This window comes from Emys orbicularis, chromosome 18 (assembly GCF_028017835.1).
Source record: "Emys orbicularis isolate rEmyOrb1 chromosome 18, rEmyOrb1.hap1, whole genome shotgun sequence".
Taxonomy (NCBI): Eukaryota; Metazoa; Chordata; order Testudines; family Emydidae; genus Emys; species Emys orbicularis.
In genome coordinates, this window is record NC_088700.1 from 14,438,610 (window position 1) to 14,451,396 (window position 12,787).

The 12,787-nt window shown below is 48.5% G+C and overlaps 1 protein-coding gene across 1 annotated transcript in view; it reads right to left on the reverse strand.

The window, feature by feature from the left end:
* COL27A1 (collagen type XXVII alpha 1 chain) overlaps positions 1-12,787 on the reverse strand; it is a 210,781-nt gene that overhangs the window by 56,837 nt on the left and 141,157 nt on the right. Inside the window, exons 29-35 of the mRNA XM_065418988.1 lie at positions 8,617-8,670; positions 6,662-6,706; positions 6,434-6,478; positions 6,148-6,201; positions 4,659-4,712; positions 1,469-1,522; positions 313-366 (exon numbers count right to left, since the gene is read on the reverse strand). Coding sequence (XP_065275060.1) covers positions 313-366; positions 1,469-1,522; positions 4,659-4,712; positions 6,148-6,201; positions 6,434-6,478; positions 6,662-6,706; positions 8,617-8,670 — 360 coding nt within the window. The remainder of the gene's footprint in view (positions 1-312; positions 367-1,468; positions 1,523-4,658; positions 4,713-6,147; positions 6,202-6,433; positions 6,479-6,661; positions 6,707-8,616; positions 8,671-12,787) is intronic.

Here is a 12,787-nt window from a genome sequence, read left to right on the forward strand (position 1 = left end):
ATAGTGCCTTAACCCCAAGGCTATCCTTCCTTTTACAGTACCACATTCACCCTCCTGCCATGCCACGATCACATGTCCACGGGCTCACAAGTCCCAGGGTAAGACCCGAATCCATGATCGGCTGTCCCAGGCTGCTATCCGCTCAGTCACTGCAGATACACAATGGCCCTTCCAAAGGCTGGAAGTCTACCTGAGGGAGCAGTGCATTGTCCATTTATACACCCAGTTTGGTTGAGAAGCCACAGTTTATCTGCTTAGCCATCCACATACACGTAATGAAGAGGACTCCAATATGAAGCTAACTCTACTTACTCTTTGACCAATGAGGCCTTGTTCTCCTGGGACCCCCAGCTGTCCAAGATCACCCTAAAAACACAGAGGCACAGAGTCAAGCTGGTGACAGTGCTAAATGCATAGGATGAAGATGATTTCTCCCCTCCCTCTCCCCCTCCCCCCCTCATTTCTTCCTGCATTTTGACTCTTTCTTTATCTGGTCCTGTTCAAACATGGACATCTGTCTCAGAACCATCCTCACACCCAGAGATTAATCAGGTACCCAGCATCATCATCTGTATAATGAGGACATCACAGTGCCAGGTGCATTCACAGCTCTGTGACACTGCACCTGGCACTGTGCTTTGTGCTGTATTGATTAAAAATGACAGCTAGTTAATTGATGTGTGGGCATGGAGGGGCTATATTTAAATTCTTGCAGAGCAGTAATTTTTTTTTATTGTTTTTAAAGAGAGAACTCCATATTCAGCATTAGCAGAATCCAGCCTCCATTTCAGGCGCTCATCATCTTAAGCCCAGCATTGGGAACTCCAGGGGGGAGGGCTTGTTTTAAGGCATTTATATTCCTGGCCTCTCCCATACAGAGACAGTTCTTGTTTCCAGACTAGGTTACAGCCCGACTCTGGGTCACCTGGGGGATCCTCTTGCAGGTTTTGTATCAATGCCTCAGCCCAGCTCCTGTCTGTGAATCGGCTGACTGGATTATGTAGATCTAGCTGGGTTTTTACTGAGACCCTTTCTTGGGCTCTCGAGTCATGGTTTCCCTTCCTTTGTTTCCCTGCATGCCCAAAACAGAGGCTGAAGCTTCCTGCATTTGAGCCTCTTTACCTGAGATCTCTAGCGGCCCACACAGGGGACTTGAGGCACTGGAATTGTATAACCGAAGGGCTAAAGTGTTCTCCCCCCCGAACTGTGTCACTAGAGAGCTCTGTGGCTGAGAAACATGTAAAGAGCAGCTGATGTGGGGTTACCCAGCCGCTTCCCTCCCTGAATACACCTATCTATAGTATCTATCTTTAGCCGTCTGACCTTGCCCACTGTAACTAGGCAGACTGCTCACAAGCCCTGCCGGGGTCCTCTGGGACTCCGGTGTAACAGCAGACTCTTGGTAGGAACAAAAGTTTCTGTTATCTCTCCGCTCTGACAGAGAACTTGCATTAAGTGTTTTTCTTACCTTCATGCCAGGTTCACCTGGAAGGCCAGGTTGTCCTATTGAGCCAGGAGGTCCCTGGGGCGGGGGGGGGGGAGAGAAGGCCATTGTTACTCTGTGCAGAGCAAGTTCAAAGAGCAAATTCCTTTAGCAGAGCACTTTGGGGATAGAGGAGGCCTGGTTGCAGTGTAATTACCTCCCTGGAGCTGGCTCAGGGTACACAGAGCCAAAGAAAAGGCCAAGAACCCCTCTGTGTCCCGCTCCCACAAGGGCCTTTGTTTTCTCTCATGCCTTTCTTTCCCTTCCCCAAGCCTGAAACGAAGTCTCTGACCCTGTTTGCCAGGCAGCCTCGCTTGAACTCCCTCACTCTAACTCCTCCAGGCTTTGGATTCCCAGTGCGGATCTCTACCCCACGCCAGTTAAAAGAAAAAAAGGAAGGAAAGAAAGAGCACAAAATACTTAAAATCAGCATAAAAGGGTTAAATAAAGACATTAACACAATGGGTCACAAATAACTTCAACCACTTAATACTTTCCCTTCTCTGCCCCCTTATCTATCACTTGGTTCTGTCTTTAACTCAGATTCCAAGGCCTGGTATATGCCCAGTTTTTGTACTAGTGTAACTATTTCAGTTATGGTCAACTCCTAATCTGGATGCAATTATATCAGTATTAAGGAACCTTATACAGGTGGAGCTTATTCCCCTACAGGAACAGCTATACCAATATAAGCACATTTATACTGGGACAACTGCATCCACACTGGTGAGGGGAGGTGTTGTGCCACTTTAACTATACAAGTGGCACAACTTGTATATGTGGACAAGGCCTAAAGTCTGTGGGGCAGGGATCGGGTCTCCTATTTGTCCATAAAGTGCCATGCACATCTGTATAATGAGGACACCCATGGGCAGCTAGCTCGTGGAGGAAAGGGAATTAAAAACAGCAGCTGTGTACTAGAGGTGGGCTGAGCTGGAATCCTAGGTCCAAACTCCCTTGAATAATTTTGCATAAATTCAGATCTGACCTTTGCATCCACCCCTTTTTCTCTGGCTCTGTGATGGGCTGAACACCCCAGACCTTGCATAAAGGTTGGATCCGGATCGGAACTTCACCGCGATCATTAAACTGTACATTTTAAAAACTGTATTAGATGAAACAAAGGAGCAGGGGGACAGGATAATAGGCCCCTTTTTGGAGCGTGAGGGTACAATTGAACCAGCTTCTCCCAGTGAGCCTTGAAAGATTAAACTGTTTCACTGGAAAGCGATGAAGAGTAAGGGTGGAGTGGGGTATGTGAGAGACCACTCGTCCTTGTGCTCTCTCCCCAGGACCCTTTCAGGATGTGTCTAGCCCCTTACTCTAGGTGTTAGGCTGGTCAATTGCACGAAGCACTCACTGGTACCTGAGATTAGGGGAAAGGGTAACTTTAATCATTGTATTTTTTGCATTGATTTCTGGCCAGCGCAGGCAGTGGGACTCCGTTAAATAAGACCAAAGGTGACACAGCAAAGCTGGTCTTGCTGGGTTTGAAGGGATTTTTATTTATTTATTGTATTAGCTTTCCAGACCACAGACCAGAATCTCCCTCTTCTCTGCAGCTAGGAATAAAGGAAACAAGAGCTCGTAATTGCAGGAGCTCTCGGAGTTTTCCAGCTTTCCGAACTGGAGGGAGCGGTGAGTGGGTGCATGTTAGGTTTCGGAACAATTGGGCAAGTCATGCATGAGAAAAAGCAAGTTCCAGTGAAAGCAGAAATACTGCCTGGGTTTTTCCAATGGTTCCAGTGCAAGAGAAAGGCTCTTGGAGGAGATACAGCCTAACATATGGAGCTCTGTGCTTTCAGAACAAGCAAGGCCTAGGGAAGCTCAGTAGCAGCCTACCAACTTTCCAGATCCCTAGTGTGGTTTACCACGGAGAGCTCACTCCGTCCAGTCTAGCAGGCAGGAGACTGGAAAGTCTCAGGACTCATAAATTGTGCAGTGGGCTGTATTAAAAGGTACCTTAGCTACTACTTTTGAGACCAAATGAACATCTTGACTATATTACCATCTCAGACACACTGAAAGGAGCTAAAAGTGGGTGACCTAGTCTGCAGTGATTGGCTGTGATGGTAAGAATTGAAGGAGAGTCTCCAGGTGCTCGGAGGGTTAGAGCAAACTCTATTGAGTAAGCTTCTGCCCTCCTGTGCTCCTAAACCTGGGGACAAAAAATCAGTAACTATTCCTTTCATTTTGTTGCAAAGTGTCACTTTTGCCTAATGGTAACAATGATGCAAAAAGCATGTGGTACTAAAGCAAAGGCATTTCTTCCACCCACTCACCTGGACAGTGGCGAGACTGGGTTTGACAATCAGAACATATCCAGACTGGGCTGAATAATATGATTGCCGGCCAGAGACAGTAGCAACTGGGGGTAGGAAGGGAAAGAGACTTGGAGCCTTCTTCACTACAGATTTTTACTGACATGGATGATTCTAAACACAACAGAGTTAAAATATGGGCCCAGATGCTCAAAGGGAGTTAGGTGCCTAACTTCCACTTATTTCAATGGGAGTTAGACGCATAAATGCCTTTGAGGATCTGGGCCCTGGTTCTTAAAGCGTGGGTGGGTACCACGTTTGACCCTGCTTGTGAATGGGGTTGTGATAATTCTCAGAGTCCAGCTTTAAAATGCTCCTTCTGCTGTGTAGGTGGGACTGCCCATCTGTGTAACAGGGTTAGCCAACCTCCTGCCTCCCAGGTCTCTGGGTGGGAGGCCAGGCTACAACGCATTGCATCCTGGGGAAAAATGCCTAACTATTCGTGCCAAGGTGAGGCTCTGTGGGATAGCTGCCTAGATTTTCCCAGAATGCTCTGGGATCTGTAGAGTAGAAGATATGGGCAGGTTGACAAACCCTGATGCAGGGATAAATGGTGGTGTGTGGATGTGTTGAACTGCATCACCTGTAACCAGGTCAGAGCCTGGTTCAGCCCAGTATGGTTCTGTCTGGACTGTAGATGGGGCCTGTATTTGTAACTTTTCTCTTGCACTCTTAATGCTGACATTAAAACTCATAAGACACAGAAACCTCCGTTGTCCTTTTCCCTCAAGAGTTTCTGAAGCCAGACCAAGCCAGACTGCCCCTCGCTCAGCTGTGCAGATCTAGGTGAGTGAGGGGGAAATAGGGCAGAAGAGGGGTGTGCTGTAGAGACGAAAGCAAAGATCATACTCTACCTTATGTCCCATTTCTCCTAAAGGTCCAGCTGGCCCCTGTGGTCCCTGAGGTCCCTGCAAGACAGACACACAGGGCTCTTTCATGCAACATTGTCAATTCTGAAGAACAATCCGCTCCCTAGTGCCCTCCCACATCACATGGGAACTACACAGGCATGGGAGAGGAGGTCAAAAGACCAGAAATGGGCAGCTCAAAGTGCTTGAACAGCAGCAAGCGAAGGGTCAGAAACTTCCCTGTGTCTGGGTGGCTGCGGGGAGGGTAGGGGTGCTGCTGTGTTGAAGCTGAACTGACAATAGTTGGCAACCTTAGCGTGTCTGAATAATTCCCTTCTCTAGTCTGCCTTGAGACAGCCTGAGCCCACCCCCACTCCTACACTCTCAGAGCCTGCAGCATATCCCTCCTTCAGTCACCACAGTCTAACCCTCGGCAGTCACAGCCCCCTTCTATTCCATCCGTCTGACCTGACCCTACTTCAACCCCTCCATCCTAAATGGAGTCAGAACTGGACTCTGTTCCTGCCATTTTCTCATGGTTCCCAATTGACTCCCTCCACCCCTCTCAGTAACATACCCTGATCCAGTCCATCCTCCCAGTCTGGGATCATCCTCTAACAGGCTCAGGAGTGTCTAACCGTGGCCTTCCTGAGCAGCCTACATGGAACCTCCTTCAATCTTAAGACAGTTAGCTCCTCCACCCCTCCTTGCAAGCATCTAACCTAATTACTATCATCATTATAGTAGCATCTACCACCTCCAAGGTCAGGGCTACGTGCTATTGTGGTCAGGTCAGGGCTATTGTGCTACATGCTAGACCGAGACATTCCGGCCCTAAAGAGCTTACAGTCTAAATAGCCTAGACAGAGAAAAGGTGGCAAAAAGGAAGTATTAACACCACAGGTAATACAGGTTGGGAACTGAGGTGCTGCCCAGGTTCACCCAGGGAGTCTGTGCTGGAGTGAAGAATTGAACCCCGGTCTCCTGAGTTCCAGTGCAATGCCTTGACCACAAAAACCATCTTTCCTTTCCAAGGCCTCTTCCAAACCTCCATTCTGACCTTTCTTCCACCTTCCCTGCCAGACTCTCTTGGTTTCTCCTTCAAGTCTCTGTCAGAGTCAGGTCCAGTCTCTTTTCTAACTTCCCCCACTTTAATCTGATCCAGACACACTCTCTCTCCCAAAATCCAGACTTGCCCCTTCTTCCACTCTCCCTGCCAGAGTCAACTCCAGTCTCTGGTCTACCTTCTTGCTGCTGAATCTCATCTAGTGCCTCCTTTCTGCCTCTGTAGGGTCTGATCTTGCCCTTCCTCCAACCTTCCTGGGCTTTCCTTTAACCCTATACAAGTGCCGCTCTGATTAAGCTGGACTCAGCAGGAGAGGCGGGGATGGGAATGAAGGAGTGTGTGTGTGTGTGGGGGAAAGCCAGACAGAGGAGGAAATGAGGGGAAAGAGAAAGGGACAGATGGATGAAGAAGGAATGAGAAGACACTTGCCGGGTCGCCTGGAGCCCCTTTGCCTCCTTGGGGTCCGGAAGGTCCTTGGATACCCTAGGATAACAAAATCACCAAGGTCAGCTCTGTCCCGTCATCACCTTTCACACCTCCCAGCATGTCATATTCACCTCGTAAACACTTTATAAAAGGAACACAGAGGTGGCCCTGAGGCTGAACTGTGAGACATTGTCCAGGTTTCTCCTTCTGAGCAGGAATAAAAAAAAAAACATAAAACCTTCATTAAAACGTAGGCTATAAAATGGAATGGAAGGCGGTTGGCACTTACTGGGAAGCCACGTGGTCCTGTCTCCCCAGTCTCTCCCATCTTCCCCTGTAAACAGAAGGTTACAGTAATTAGAGGTTGGGAACGTGCTGAAACACCCTATTGCTTTGGCCAGGAAAGTCGATCAAAGCTGTATTTTACTGGGAGCCATGCACGCGTGAGTATACATACATGTAGTGTTTGGCACAGTGCCAGCTTGGCATCCAGCACCAACTCTCACAGTGGACGTACCTGCTGCCCATCGGGCCCTGGTTTGCCTGGCTCCCCCTGAAGGCCCTGTTAATGAAAAAGAGAAAGACATGTTGGCGTCGGCATGAGCTGTGCAGCAGAGACTCTTGACTGGCTAGCTCCTCCTGATGCCCCAGGCTTCTTGCTCTTGGAATCCCCCAGGGAAGAGTCAATTGTTTGCTTCCGGTTCTCCATCAGCATTTAAAGGGGCTAGCTAGTGTCCTAAAGTCCCCCTCCCATGGGGGGGATAGTCCCATCCGCTGAGAAGCTTGGAGCATAATCCAATTTCTCTCTTCCTGCTCTTAGAAATCCCAATAACTCTGGACTCCCCACCTATCGGGTTCAAAACGGGGGAGTTTCTCCATCCAACTCGATGTCATTGTGGGTGGAGAAGGGGGAGGGCATTAGCCACACATTGATAGGTAGGCCGGGTGGCACTTGGACTCCCAAAGGTGCTTCATGCTGTGTGCTAAGCATTCAGGGGTGGAAGAGCCTCAATAGCACAAAAAATACACCCGCTCAGGTAAGAGCCAGCAGCACAACATTATTTCCTTTTCTAATTGCTGCTCTGCCTGAGAAGGGAGCCTCTGAGCTAGGAGGACATGGATGCAGGAGAAGTCTTATGAAGGTAGAAGAATGATTGGGAGAAAAGGAGGCATGACCGAGAACTGAAACGTCAGCCACTATTTCAATGCTCATCAGTCGGACTAGCCTCCTGTTCTGCTGGATTAGCCTCCTTGCTAGGCTGCCGTCCATATTCCAAAAGGAAACACCCAGACTGGGAGTTGCTCTACCATCCATCCCTCTCTTTCTCAGCAGCCTTGCCTAAAAGGATCTGTCTTGGATACTCTCTTAACCAGACTTAATGAAGGGCAGGTCTATTCCAGGAGGCCATTTGCCAGACCCCCTTCGCACCAGGAGGCAGAGGGGATTTCTGTTCCATGAACATCTCTGCTCTGATCATACCACACTACAGGGAGACACACTTTGTAAAGGTGGTGAACACCACATATCTTTGACTTACGGTGTGTGTGTGTGTGTGTGTGTTTGGGGGGGGGGTGTCAGAGTCCTTAGGGGAGTGGTGACGGTAAGGCCAGATCTACACACAAGTTTTGTACTGCTGTAACTATTTCAGTTACAGGGTGTGATTTTTTTTTTTTTTTTAACCAATATAGTTAAATTAGCATAACCCCTACAGCATAGGTTCAGTTATGCTGGTTTAAATGTGTCTTATGCTAGTATAGCTTATTCCCTTTCCCAGATGGGAATAAGCTATACTGGTATAAGCACCTATATACTGCAACAGCTGTGTCCATGCTGGGGGTGGGGGGTGCAACTGGTGTAAAGGGGCACAACTTTGTGTGTAAACAAGCCCTGAGCTACCTTACAGCCACCCTTCACTTTAACCAAACAGCTGGAACCTTTAATATCTTCGAAACTCTATTTCTACCAAACGAATGACTCCTGGCGGAGTTTAGACAGCACTCTTCCCTCGGATCCCCACCCTTCTCCCCACATGAAAAGGCTTTTGGGAGACCAGGGAATAGACATTTCCACTGGTCTCCCACTGAGCAGAGCCATGTGCTAGGAACCTGACTCAAGGAAGCGAGGTGGTTGTGTGCTGGGGGACGGCTGGTGCCATACAAAATCATGCTGGTTCCTTTTAAGGAGCCTTGATGTGAGCGAGTGTTGGCTCTTGGCAGCTGGGCTCTGCCACCGGTGTGGGGCTCTGCTCTGCTCAGAGGAATGCTGGCACCGGCTGGACTCAGTGCTTGGTGCTGATGGAGTTAGAGCTATTTAACACTGAGTTGAGGATACACCAGGCACCATGAAGGGCTAGAGGCAGCAAGGAGGCGATGGTGGTGGGAGACATCCTGATTTTTCCAGGGCCTAGAGGGGAGCCTCGTAGCATGCCCAAGAGCAGACCTGTCAGAACTGGCACTCCTGATACAACTTACCTTAACACCTCTTGACCCTGGCTCCCCCACTGGTCCATCAGGACCTCTGGCACCCTGCGGGACCAAGAGAGAAAGAGAGAGAGAAGAGAGTTACATAGCAAATGTGAACAGCAGGTGTCCCCCTTGTGCTGCTAACACTGAGTTGTCCGCTGGGGGTTGGGTGTGATCCCAGCTTCCACTGTGCAGCCGGACCTCTCCCACCTCCCCAGTGCATATTTTGCACGCTCAGGGGGCTGAGTTCTTGGACTTGCTCCAAAAAACCAAACAGCTACACTTCTCCAACTCTTCACCAGTCTGATCTATTGGATCCATCCTCCCTGCCTTTCACCCTGAGTAGCTTCAGTAACATAGAAGAGGAGATGGGCGGGGAGAGCCCTGCCTGAGCGTGTGGATGGCGATTTCTCTGTCCATAGCTATATTTAATTCTCCTCTTGCTCTTAACCCTTGGGATGCTGGCACTTGACAACCAGATGAATGCTTAGGAAGGTGGGTACGTACAGCATGGCTGGTTCCCAAGGGGTTAAAGCTTGGGCTTGTTAGGCTGTTTCTAACATTTGTCTTGGAGTCAAGGTTCATCTCCTGTTATAGGGCTCTTCGCTGCAGGAGTCATCCTACTGCATGCAGGGTAGAAGTAGGGTGACCAGATGTCCCGATTTTATTGGGACAGTCCTGATTTTTGGGTCTTTTTCTTATATAGGCTCCTATTACCCCCCCATCCCCTGTCCGGATTTTTCACACTTGCTGTCCGGTCACCCTAGGTAGAAGGCTCACCCAAAAGCAAAGCAACAGCAACCCTAGCTTCAGAATTCCTGAAGCCCATTAGAAGAGTTCTTCCGTTAGCCACAGGTCTTGCTTAGACGGGTTTCAGCTGCTGCCCAGGCTCAACGGAGCCACTTTTTAGTTTTGTTCTCCTCCCTCCTGCCAATTTATTTCTTTTCTCATCATGTACTGGGCAATGCATTTATGTTATTTTTATTTCTGTCTAGCCAACCTTAAGCCCAAAATGAGAGCCATTGGAGAAAGACAGGCCAGAGGTCAGGAACTGCTTCATTTTCAGACCTTAATGATGATGGTGATCTTGCTGGCACAGACCCTGAAATGTGAATTTATTGACATCATGGCTCTTCCTTCTGAAGAGTCAAGCTCTCCCATCGTCCCCTACATGACACACTTTGAACTCTTTGCACACCACTCCCTGTTATTCACATCCATGGCCATGTTGCTGTTGAAGTCAAGTCATCAAAGCTATAAGATGCACAATGTGAGCCCAAACAGATGCATAAAGGCAACTTGGAATTGGACGTATTTAATAAAGTGCCGTGGGTTAGCTTCTCATTGGCGATAGGTCTTTTAGGCATTTTATTATAGTTACCTGTTGCTTAGGGAACTGAATGCGGCTATGAACATGACCAGGTAGTCATGTATATATGAAATGGGGAGGGGCGTGTAGCATGAGCAGTTGTACATGTGTGGTCAGATGGGCAGTCATTTGTGCTTAAGTGTGTTTTTATGAAACCTGTCAGGTCTAAGTGTACACGGTAACCTTTCGAGGTGTGCATATGTATGAGAAACAAGGCCAGGTGCAGGGGGAGGAATCCAGCTACATGCAGCTATAGACGTTCAAACATATGAGGAGGCTGAACATGGTTAGCTGAGAACCTACACAAAAGCATGCACGTGACAGGTATCCTCCTGGAAGTCATGCTCAAGACTAAAGAGATGTGCTTATTCTTCAGGGGTATAGCAGAAAAGCATCATTCGTGAATAGTGGAAAATTCCTGGAGTAGCAAGGAAGCTGATCTCAGTGGAACTCTTCCCCCACCCCCATCCCTATCCTAGACCAAGAGTAAGTTCTGTGACACTGACATACAATAGGCAGAGGGGTGGCAGGTAGGAATAAAATGACAGATTGAGAGACTACACGAACGTATGTCACGTCCACAATGGAGCCCTGATCTTGACTGGGCCACTAGGCATTACTGCAGTATAAATAATTCTAACGCTGCTTTGTGGTGTGTATGTTATGGTGAAAGGAATTCAGAAACCAGGCCAAAGTGGAAATAGAGAAAATAGGAGCCAATTTGCTTAATCGAGATGCAAACAGAGCCAAATGTAATAACAGGGGCCAATATGTTAGCAAAGCAACTACAGCGTGACAGCAGGAGAGAGAGAGACTCACAAAGAGAGGCAGTGTAATAGCAGAAGATGTATAGGAAACACAGCCAAATTATTACAGCAAACACTGTCAATATAAAATAATGCAAAAACTTCTACTGTGTTTGGCAAACCCAGTGATGCTGAACAGACCAGAGACCAAATAACCAAATAACCACAGTGCATGCCCATAAAACACAGCTTAAAGCATACTCAATCTGCTCTCTAGAACAGACAGTCACTGTGCATCAAATGGGAACAGCACAACCACTGCCCACGCTGCTACTTTCAGTGCGCTATCTTGATCTAAGCTAGGGGTCAGACATCACCCTAACCTGGAAATGACACCTCCAGCTCAAAGTGTAGACACACCCTTAGACGGACAGCATACAAGTCCATGCATAGAAAGGTTCACCAAAGCCTCCCTGGGTGTAATGGCAAACCTTCTGTCACTGGATTCCCATTTTCCTCCCTTTTGCTTAGCCTGCCTCTGCTCTTTGAACTGTTCTGGATCATGGAACAGTGCAGTATTTGTACTTCACTTGGGGAAATGCGTGACAAAGAGACAAGCAATCAGGCAGCTTGTGCTTTAAGTCAAACTGTCCAGCTCTGTGAACTGATTTTTTTGCCTTCTCTGGGCTGCCTGGAAACAATAATCCCCCTGTTAAGCTGAGAATTCCCCTCCCCAAACTCCTGACTTCACACATCCATCCATCACTGTCCTGTCCGAATTTCCTAGAGAAACAAGCACAAAGAAAAAAATAACATCCGGAGGGAAATTAACCTCTTGGAATTGTGGAGGTGGTTGGATCCCAGACCGAGAGCCACATTGCTCTGCTGGATGGAGGGGGATGGATGTTGGAAAGAGAAGAAGTTGCCACAGTGAACGAAAGGAACATTACTCAGCTTGGATGGGTGTGAGGGGAGGGAGATCCTAGACACTCAGACCTACAGAGGGGCAGGCATCTTCTCTGCTCTGAGGGGACATGATGATCACGGAAAGAGACAGGTGGGCAGATGGAGACATGTGTCTCCCTTGGGGAGTTATTTGCAATTTATCACCATGATCAACGCCCTAGAATTGCCCCCACCCTGATAGGGACATAGGAATTGCCAGAATGGATCAGACCCGAGGTCCATCTAATCCAGTCCCCTCTCTCCCACAATGGCCAGTCCCAGCTGCTTCAGAGCAAGGTGCAAGAAGAGACAGTGCAGTAGCAGATGTGGGATAATCTGACCCTCCCCACACATTAGGTCTCATCCTGATGTCCGATAGTTAGGACAACTCTGGCCATTCCTGTTATCCATATAAATGTCCAATCCTTCTTTGAGTCTCGTTAAATTCTTGGCCCCATCGACTTTCTGTGACAGGCTCAGCACTATGCTTACAAAGTCAGAACGAGCTCCTTGTCTTCCTAGGACCATGATCTTATCTCTCCACAAGTCCCTTTCCCCATATAATCTGCACAGAAAGACAGACTAGAACCAGAACGGAGTTGGACAGAGCACTTAGGCCACTCCCAAGGAGTTAATGTCAATGGCAGACACATTTGCTCATCCAGCTGTTCCATACAGTTATAAGGCCAGTCTCTCCTCAGAGACAAACAGGTCTCTCAAATCTCTTGTTGTAATCCATCCCGCCCCCTGCATCCTTTCCCAGTCACCTGGCATTGTACTTGTGGGAGTGGTCACTGAAATGGATGGAGCCCCCTGCTAGCTCCAGCATGCCTTCTCACAGCACTGCTGCTCTGGCAGTGAAGCCTGGACCCCAGCAATGCAGCCTGCCAGTACTCGCATGGCTGCAGCACTGTTTGGAGTATCTTAGTTTCTTCCCAGCAGCGCTCTGTCACCAGCACCCCAGGAGTCCAGCAGGGCAATCTCCTCACAGCAGGCACCTGGTTAAACCATCACTAAACATTTCATCAGCACCGGACCTAAGAAGGTTAAACTGCCCCTGCATTAAGGAACAGACCAGGAAAGCTCCATCTTGCCCAGACTAAGAGGTTTCCCTAATTCA